At 37.6% G+C, this 10,557-nt stretch overlaps 1 protein-coding gene across 1 annotated transcript in view; it reads right to left on the reverse strand.

The window, feature by feature from the left end:
* Positions 1–9,749, reverse strand: part of ERICH1 (glutamate-rich 1) — a gene marked incomplete at its 5' end in the record, with an annotated part of 79,138 nt that extends 69,389 nt beyond the window's left edge. Inside the window, one exon of the mRNA XM_009891531.1 lies at positions 9,558–9,749. Within this exon, the coding sequence (XP_009889833.1) occupies positions 9,558–9,749 (192 nt within the window). The remainder of the gene's footprint in view (positions 1–9,557) is intronic.
* Between the last annotated feature and the right edge of the window lie 808 nt (positions 9,750–10,557).

Consider the following 10,557-nt stretch of genomic DNA (forward strand, 5'->3'; position numbering starts at 1 on the left):
AGCAGGAATCCAATTTCTTTCTTAAGAGCTGAAACAGGTATAAGATGACCTAAAAACAAATACAAAAGCTCCCCCCCCCATTTTAGATAATGACTTACGGCATAGTTTATCTATATAAAAGAAAAAACCCACAAACAAGGCACTGTTTTCTCTTGCTTTTCATTCCTTACAAGCACTTTTTGTGCCTAATAAAGATGATATCACCATCTAAGTTTGGTTTAAAACACATTTTTTAAACCATTCTGTTTTCTGTTCATATTTCCATTAGAATAATTGCAAAAGTGATCTACGAAAGTTACATGGTCAAACTTGGAATTTACCGACCTCATTACATCAAAGTTTTCAGGGAAGAGGGCAAAAAGAAAAAGGTTTGATGCTCAAAGGATGAAAGCAGTAAAAGAAGAAAATGAACTTGAGAAAATCTTCAGAAGTACTTCCCCATTATTGTCTTTTCCTTCAGCTTGATGGAACCCAAAAACTTCCGAAGAAAACTGAGGTCAATAAAGATATACCCATTTTCCAAGGCCCATAGTTGGGATGGGAAATTACTAAGAAACAAGGAACAAGAGAACTCAAATCTATTTCCTTCACCACCTCCCACACATATACTAATTCTTAGTTTGTTCTTTTTTTTAGACACCTGGACAAGCTGTATTATAGCCCATTTTATTGGAGACAGGACTTTCCATTACAACTTAGCCACAGTTTCATTACATTTTAACTGGCAGACATTCTTTGACACAGAAAAAAAAAAAAAAAAACAGATTAAAACCATAGAAATCCTTCTTCCTCTGGTTCTCACTCATCATCTGAGGAAGAATTTTTACCTATGACGGTTAAAACATCTACATTCCCTTGGAAAAACTAATGAAAACAAAGCACAATACAAAGTGAGAGTGAAATAGGGAAAAAAATCTTGATCAAGGTAACCAAGAAACTGAACACTTTCCAGAGCAGAAGCTGACTACAGGCAGACAGCAGTTTTAAAATTATGAGACAGCTAATTTAAAAAGTGGTACAAGCTATTTTTTGTTTTCTGAAAGTTTAATATGATGAATGATGGTAATGATGAAAAACTATACAGCCAAGTATCAAGTTATTTAACTTAAAAGCTTCAGTGTCTCATATGTGTCCTGGTATGTGAATTTTGATTAAGCATCGAAGAATTCTAGCTGTATAAACAGAAGAATAAAGCTATTTAAAAATGTTAAGTTAGTACTCAGCTCAATTATTTCTCCTAGTGCTGCAGATGTTATTTGTTCAACACACTTTACAAAAGCCAAATAAATCTCTGTCAATCAATACATTTTTTTTTTAAATAAGTGCAACAACACTGAATCTAAAAGGCCATGTCTAAGGTGCAATTAGTTAATTACCCTCACTGATTAAGTGATTATGTCATTACTGGGATTCACCTGAAACTAGACCAGGAAATAAGCAGATATGCTCATCAGAATAAAAGTAAACAAAGTTTAAAGTTCTGAATCTGCCCCCCCCCCAACATACATTTTTTTATTCCACAACTGAAAGTCATTAGAAAGAGGCCATTCCTGTTTGCGTACAAAAATAATGCAAACCACAAATTCATCAATACATTAAAAATAATTTCAAACAGGGAAACAAGGTGGACAGTGAGAACATAAACACACACAGTTACTACACTACAGCTAGATTCACCTCAGGTTTGTCTATCAGTCCTTCTCTAGCTAATACAAGTCCATTTTACCATGTTCTTAGCCATTTTTCTGTTTTGTTTCAAAAAGAATTAGTTTTCCTACAGCTAGCTACATTTAGGTTTAGAGCTTGTTTACACTTACAGCTAAAGCTGCCATTTTCTACTCCAATTAGGCAACTGCTGCATACTATTGGATGAGCTACTTGTTAAATTGCTTTCAGTCGTTTCAGAGGCCAGCAGATTTCTCTATGACAGCTAAGCTGTTTGAGATGAAGAGAATGTGTATACACATAAGAAAAATGGAAAAGGAAAGAATCTGCCAACCAGCAGCAAAAAATAATTTAAAAAAAATTATTGCTAGGGGAACTAGAAACTGAACTACAAAGCTGTTTGTCATAACTGAAGTTACATATATTATACATGCAGCCCACTCAGTGTGAACGGAGACAGGTTTTTTTGTTTCTCTGTGTGGGTTCCCCCCCTCCACCCTTCCCTCTTTCCCCAAACTCCAGATCTCTACATTACCCCAAAGCATATAGCTACCAGCTTGTAAATCTGGTTGGGCACCATTTCTACCATACCATCAGAGGCTTGTGTCTTCAGTCAAATACTCTACTCACTTCTCAATATATCTGTCTCATTTTCACAGTTTAATGCCACTGTAATATAGCATGTAATGAGACAATTTTTAAATCCTTGAGAGAACATAACAGTGTATGACAACACTGTTGTATAATAATCTCCATTGCTCTTCAGCTTATTCACAACAGACACCTTTTCAGAGCAATTAACTAAAATGAAGCAGAATTGTTTAACAAGTCTCTAAAGCTGTTTACCGCATTGCGTACTGCTAGAATTTAATTTCTCAAGCATACGCACTTTGTCAATTTGATCAACTAAAAGCCAGGGCTGTCCATGCATTTTTTTTAGACAAGTTTTGTCTTCTAGGCACTTCTGTCAAACTTTAGTTTTCTATAATAGAATGGCTGCAGTAAAACGGGATTAGGATGAGTAAGGACACAGTCCCGGTGCCCCAGTGATGATTTGTTAAATGCAATATACTGTCAGCATTAATAACTTCAATGAAAAAAAGTAAGAACACCACGCACACAAAAAGATATAATCACACAGCTGTACTGAATTTTGATGGAAATTCCTTATACAGGATAAGAATGCTAAAATATTTCACAGGATAGACACATCTAATGAATATGGAGTAAACTGCATTTTGTCCATTTACATAGCATAATATGGATCCCCTTTTTTTAAAAAAAATACTAAAACTTAGGAGTAATAATAACTTAGTATTTTTCTTCATCATCTCTTCCTTAAATAAATGAAGGAGACAAAAAAGATCAAGTATGTTGTTCCCACAAGATCTGAGACTCTGCCTAAGCTCTCTACATTTCAATTTTCTTTTTCAGAATTACGGAAAACACAAAAAAAAAAGTGGACCAGGATGCTTTATACAGAAAAAATGAATACTATACATTTCACTTGTATACAATTATCCTTCCTCAGCACCTTTTAAACTTTATTTTTTATAAGGAAAATGCTCAATATCGGTCAGTAAATCCCAAGTTCCTTAAAAAGTGGTTATAATTCTGACCAAGAAAAAGGCCTGATAGTAATGACACCATTAAAAAAAGCCAGTTTTACAATTAGCAAGTCTCTAGTCAGAAGCATGCGTGTTTACTTTGAGTATATGCTATAAAGGTATTAAAAATAATTCATGCAGTTTTAAAGTATTGACAAAAGTAAAGAATTCACAGAACTGCAGACCTCAAGAGAAGCATTCTCCATGAAATAAAGGCTAGTTGCAAGCAGATCCTGCCCTAAGAAAGGTCAGAAACAAACAAAACCAATCCTCAGAACAAAATATAGTCAAAAGCCACATCCAAGTGAGTAATTCATACTTAGAAAGGCTTTTTCAGTCTTCTGCCAGACACTTTTTTTTTTTTCTGTGGTACAGCAATTTATAATACTACACTTGGAAGCATACTTGCAAGCTTAGGAAAAAAGAAATTAAGTCCTCTTATTTGCAGGAGCTTTCAGTTTTCCATTTGCTTTCTTTAATACTTTGCCTGCCAAGAAGGCACTGGTTTATTATATTTATGCGTAACTTTTAAATGGTGTAAGGTAATAAAGCTGGTTATCTAGAGCCTCTTTAATTTTACGTTGAAACAAGAAAAAAACTCTTTACTTACATCTTCTGAAATTAAGAACTATAGCTCTTATAATAGAAGCATCAGGTTCTCCAAAGGAAGAACTGTTTAGAAAGTCTTATCTAATTGTCCTGCGGAGGGGGGAACCCTATTTCAGTTACATTCATTTTCCCACTGAGTATTTTGGTAGAATGGGAAAAGAAAAAAAATCTGATTTAGGACAACTAGAATCCAAAGGAAAGGTTCATCTTAGAATGCCCTTGAACGAAAATTTTGGCCACAGGCAGGTGGTTGGATTTTTTAAAGTCAATAAAAATTTAAAGTCAATAAAAATATAATTTCTCTTTTCAAGACATAGGATATAAGCAACTATCCTCCTTCTTAGGGGTTCAGAAGTGTGGCACCTCCATGTGTTTTCTCCAACCCTAACAGAATTACCACCTTCCTAAAAAAATGCAAATACCATTCAGAAGATCACTCTGTAGTCAAAGGACAGTGTCCCTCAATTTTCCTTCAATCTCCCGTTATTCTGGGTCTTACTGTAAGCCTTAGTTCCGCAATTATGTGGGAAGTTTTAAGTGACAACTCTTTCTGATATTAAATTATTCATCTTCCAAAATTAAATGAGAACCAGTCATTAACATGGGTCCCAATCTTTTATATATTTAACCATCTCAGCTTCAACTTGATCCCAAAAGAGGCATATAAATGTAAATATATACAGGATATAAAACTATGGCCTTTAAATTTTATGGGCAGAAGTCCCTATTATGCTTCAATATGGCAATGCTACAAACTGCATTCCAATAAATTTAAGAATATAGGAGGTGTTAGCTTGTGCATATCAGTAATAGTATTTTTACAATTTTAAAATAACTGTTAAAGGCAAGTAGAACATTGTGATGAGTTTTACAGTATAAGCTGTTATTTATCCCTAGAAAATACTTAGATTTTAAGTCAGCTTCTTTTTAAAGAAGTACTCAATTTCTTATTGACACTAAATTAAATTTTTCAGTAGATTTTGCAGCACTGATATAATCACTTTCAAACTATGATGAAGTTTGTAACTACAAAAAAAAAAATCCCTCTCATTTTCCACTGTCTGTCTTCGACTACTGCTACTTAAATGATCAGCTGTTTCATAGTTACGTCCATAAACTTTGGTCTACAAGAAACATGTTACTTAACACAGTACAAGATCAAAAAATTAAATCAATGCCTTTATGTTTATCCTTTTCCAAGGCCACACACTTTATAGCTTCAAATCTTATAGCCTATCACTAAACATGTACTTTCAGTGTTCAATGCCATAAAAATCACAACATGTAAATGATTATTCATGCAAGAGCTACTTAAATTTAAATGAAATCACAACCAGAGAAGAATGGTTAAGCTATCTATTGGTTTCACAGACAGGTAGCCGATTTCTCCCCCCCCGAGTTTATCACTGCAACCTTCTTCAAGGCTTTTTTGTATTTTTTTTTTTTTTTAAGTACACATTTGTAGAACATCAATCAAGGCAGAACACCTTCTGTACTACCATAGCGTTTGCTTGCCTCCAACAGAAAACAAGCCGAGTTAGTTTGCTGTTAGTTTTAACAACAGCCTTGTTGCTTTGCGTTGAAAATCCTGAATACGAAACTGTTCTTTTTGCTCCATGTTTCTTTTCCCATGAGCTATGTTTCACTTGTATTAGGATTCTGGATCAAAATCCTTTGTTTCATTACCCTGAAGAACATTCTATTAGGAACTAGGTATAAACAATCAGAGGAGATATACAAGGTCAACTAAATTCTCCCCCTCACTTCCCACTTTAGTGAGAGTTTGGGCAGGCCCTAGTTTATAAGGAATGGTATAGATTCACTACAAATGAAGGCATTTTATCTTAAGAAATTACTCCATAGTCATGCTTATTTAGCACATCTTCACCATAGAGCCAACAAATAGACTGTTGCTTATTTCAAAAGGACAATTAGTTCCCAATGGTATCAGAAATAATTTTATAGAATAAGCTTAATGCTTTATCAGCCTTTTGAAAATGTGCCTCTCGTTACTGACTACAAAAAATAAGTACTAGAAGTATTGGTCTAGAAAAAACAAAGTGGCAAAATGGGTATCGAACCAATAGAACCACAACAAGTTGACATTTCCAGACAATCTTCTGTCACAGTAATGGGATGCAATACTGGACAACAGCCACACAATCCTTCAAAAGCAAATTCTGCCACATACACATGTAAGAAAGCCCTATAGCCAACTTGTTACTAGCCATCCTTGTTAAAGATTGGGTGGGGGCCTTTTTTATTTAATTGGAAAAAAAAACACCAAAAACCAAATCCAAACAAAAAACCCCAAAACACTAGTAGCACAGATTTCTAGAGTAACATACAGTGGAAAGGATTTTTGGAGGTCATTAGCTGAAACCTCATTAAAATTTGGCCCAATTAGATCAAGTTCTCCAGTATGCTGTTCAGTTTTCAGCTCCTTCACGGATGGAGATACCAAAACTCTTTCCGAGCAGCCCATTCCCAATGTTTGATCATCCCCATGGTGGAGTTCCGCCCGCCCCCAACCTAGCTAGAATTACTCTTGCCACAACTTCTTCGTTGTCCCTTCTCCTCTTGCTGAGCACCTCCAAAAATGCATGGCTCGGTCTTTTCTAAACTCCTTCTTCCGATTTGGTGGTTGAATTAATAAGATTTCCTCTTAACCCTCTCTTCTTATGACTGAACAAACTCAGTTCTCTCACTCTCCTCATACATAATGTCATCTGGCTCTCTGGCCATTACAGTGCCCTCCATTGGACTCACTCTACTTTGTCACTACCTTTCTTTTACTAAGGAATTCACTGGTCGCAGTACTTCCAGTATGGACTCACAAATGCTGTGCCAGTGTGGTCTCACAAAAGGAACAATTGCTTCCTTCAAACCGTTGGCTACATTGCTAATACAGCACACTATGTCGCCAGCTGCCTTTGTGGTTCTCTGTGGAGCTGCTTCCAGCCAGGTTACCCTCAGCTTCTGTTGTTGGTTATTCCATGTCATAGACTCCAGTATTAATCCCCACCAAGGTACACCACTAGCACATGGTCATCTACCAAACTTTGTACTGCTTATCACCATCCCTTGGCCCTGGAAGTCTATCTGACTGACCATTCACTTACCTGATTGATATCTCACGTTCTCGGCTATAAGAATACTACAGGAAACTATGTATCTACAAGCCAGCCATGTCATTATAGAAGGCAACTAGGCTACACAACCAACCATTGGCAAATCAAAACTTACTGTTCCCAGTTCCCTTTTTGTCCTTCCCATGCTTGGAAAGAGCTTCCAGAAGGATTTACTCTGTAACGTGCTCACAGTTTTCCAGACTCTCCTTCTTTCCCTTCTTGAAAATGGGTACGATGTTTGCCTTTTCCAGTCACTGAAGAACATCCCAATTGCAATGATTTCTCAAAGATGATAGAAACCAGCCTCACAATGACCTCAGCCAGCATCCCTGGATGCACACTATCTTGTCCCACTGACATGCAGTTATGCAACTGGCTTAACTACACCCCAGCTGTCATCATCTACTGTGGGTAATGCTTCACTCCCATAGAATTTATCATTAGGCTCAGGGGGCTGAGAACAAATCTTACCAGTGAAAAGAGGCACAAAAAAGGCACTAAGTACCTCAGCCTTTTCCTTGTCTTCTGTCACTAGTCCCTTGCCCATAGAGCAATGGGCCCACACTTTCTTCAGCTTTCCAATTGTTGCCTCTACCCTTCTTGATTTTTCCCACATCCCTCATGAGTTTTAACTCCAGCTGAGCTTTGGCCTTTCTAACTCCATACTAGCATACTCGGGCAACAACTCTGTATTTCTCGAGTAGCAATACCTGCTTTCACCTTCTTTGTATTTCTTTTTCGTGTTGGAAGGGCCCAGCACTTCCTTGCAGGAGCTTAGCTGTCTGAACTTACAGGTAGCTCTCTGATATCACACAGTTGTTGATCCAGACTGTTGTGAAGAAAGAGCTGCTTAAGAAAGACCTGCAAGATGCCACCTCAGCAGGGGCTCCCTTCACATCACTCAGAGGCTGCTTTTAAGTTTAGGCTTTTAAGCAGCTGCCAGCCTGAGCTAGACTGCAGCCATGCCTGTGCTTGGGCACATACTCCAATTGATGCACCCCCTGACTCACAGACTACGTACTGGCTTGACCTCAGATGTGTCTTGTCTCTATTGACTTGCCTGGTGTCACTAGACTGTTGGCTGAACCTGGTTACTGTTACCAGACATGGTTTGCTCTCCTTTTTCAGGTATTGAAGGACTGCTTCCACAGTGATGACAGCTCCTGTGTGTGCCTTGTCCCAGCTAGCCTTCCCTCACCTTCTCCTTGCTGCTCCCAGACACACCTGAGCCCAGTCAGGCATCCTGCCACACTTTCTCACAGAATTTTCAGAGTTGGAAGGGACCTCCAGAGATCATCTAGTCCAACTCCCCTGCTAAAGCAGGATTGCCCAGAGCACATTACTCAGGACTGCATCCAGGCAGGTTTTGAAAATCTCCAGAGAAGGAGACTCCACAACCTCCCTGGGCAGCCTGTGCCAGTGCTCTGTCACCCTAACTGTAAAGAAGTTTTTTCGTGTGTCGGAACGGAACTTCCTATGTTCCAACTTGCACCCATTGCCCCTCGTCCTGTCACTGGGAACCAACAATCAGTTTTCCACATGTCAAAATGAACCATTCTTGTGCTTTGAGAAGGTTATTCTTGAAGATCAACCAGCTCTCCACAGCTCCTTTGCAATTCAGACGAGTCTTCCATTCGATCCTACCAAGCAGTTCCCTGAACAAGACAAACATCTATTCTTCTGTAGTACAGGGTTCTAATCCTACTACTCATTTTCTCACTTCTTTCAGGAATTCAGTCTCCTGCCCTGAACCACACCCACAATCAGTTCTTCCTTGTTTGTGAGTAACAGGTCTAGCTAAGCACCTCCCCTAGGGAAAGCTTTTTATACTCTTGGGAAACATGCCTTCTAATTTCAAGTCAGTTTTATTTCAACCTCTTTCAGTTACGGCAAAATTTGGTTTTAGACGAGCTACAACAAAGAAGTTCACACTTCTTCTATAGGTACAGAGCCTTTCACCCACAAGTAATACCACAGCTACCTCATTTTGCAACTCCATCTTTTGGCATAGCACCCACATTTTACAACCCATTTGAAGAAGGACTTTTACTTACCTGTCAAAATATTCACGTACCCCTTTCATTGCATAAACACATACAAAATAATGCTCTTTAGCAGAGTACTAACATGGCGCCTGAATTGATACTTGCCTTCTGTTGGGTTTACGTTCCCCATGGGGTTTCTGTTACAAGACAAGGGCAGAAGGAAGTGCTGGATCATGTATTCACACCAATCTTTGGGTGTATCTCTAACAGCTGAATTGTACCAGTGTAAGTAATTTTCTCACTGTTCAACAGATATGACACCAAAGACAGTTTAGCTACTGCTAAATGCTGTATTCACACATACACACCAAGACTATTTCTTGGCCTTCACAGGACTTACGTGCTGACCTCAAGCGTTCTAGGTATTAAGCACCACTAGCGCTTATATTCAAATTTGTCTGTTGGTATCAACAGATGAAAAAAGTTGATACTATACTGTTCTCAAGTAAAGTAACTATATTTAAAAGCATATTATCAGAAAAAGGACTATGCAGTCTCACCTTGAAATGATTCGCAGGGTGTACCAGTTGATGTACTAGCATCTGATGATGATGTCTGAACATTATCCAAATTCTTTTCTTTAGATTTTGAGCCCAGATTTCTGAGAACCGCCTCCTCTTCTCTACTCGAAGTATGCGCAAGAGAAGATGAAGTTTCAGCATAGAGTCGTTTCAGTACTTTCCCTATGAACACTGTGGGGTAAGAAAACTTTTTTTAAACAGAAATAAATGCAGTGTTTTAAAGGTATTTCAAGACTTAAAAAAAAACCCAACTAATTTATACAAGATAGATTCCCTCATATCCCATGCAAGTCTGTCTCCAGTAGTCCCTACCTCTCACAGGTAAAGCTGAAAATAATACATTAAAGTCCTAAACTTGAGTTAGACAAGCAGCTTTAAAACCCAGAGTTCACTAGCAAGGCTACATTTAAAGTCTTCTATTTGACTACATTTTGGCAATAAACTAATACAGTACATTTACAGACTAAATACACATTCATTTTTGAGATTTCTTTTAAAACAAGTATTTTCCTACACAAGTTATAATGCTGCTCAAAATGCAGGTCTCTTCTGGCACAGAGGCATTGCAACTGAATCACTCATTAAAATCAGTAAGCTACAACTATTTAATCACATAGAAAAACTAGAAGTAGACAGCAGCAGAGACACATGGTAACCCAATTATTTCTACAGAATTAGCAGTATTCTTATACGCCTCTTCCTCTTATGGGCCCCTTTCTGACGACACTGGCAATCTGCTACTAGTTACTCAAATGCAAGCATCATTTGATTAAAGAGAAGAAATATATGCAAATCTACTCATCAACAAAACTATCATCTTTATATGGATGCATGCATATTTCAATCACTTGAAATTACATATTATATAAAAATACAAAGTAATATCAAGAACTTTTTTTATCTATTGCAAAACAACATCCCCAGTTTCATAAATTCTACACAGTCAAGCAGATACTGCAGGAAAAGGGGAGGAGGGAAA

Source organism: Charadrius vociferus, unplaced genomic scaffold (genome assembly GCF_000708025.1).
Source record: "Charadrius vociferus isolate BGI_N301 unplaced genomic scaffold, ASM70802v2 scaffold799, whole genome shotgun sequence".
Taxonomy (NCBI): Eukaryota; Metazoa; Chordata; class Aves; order Charadriiformes; family Charadriidae; genus Charadrius; species Charadrius vociferus.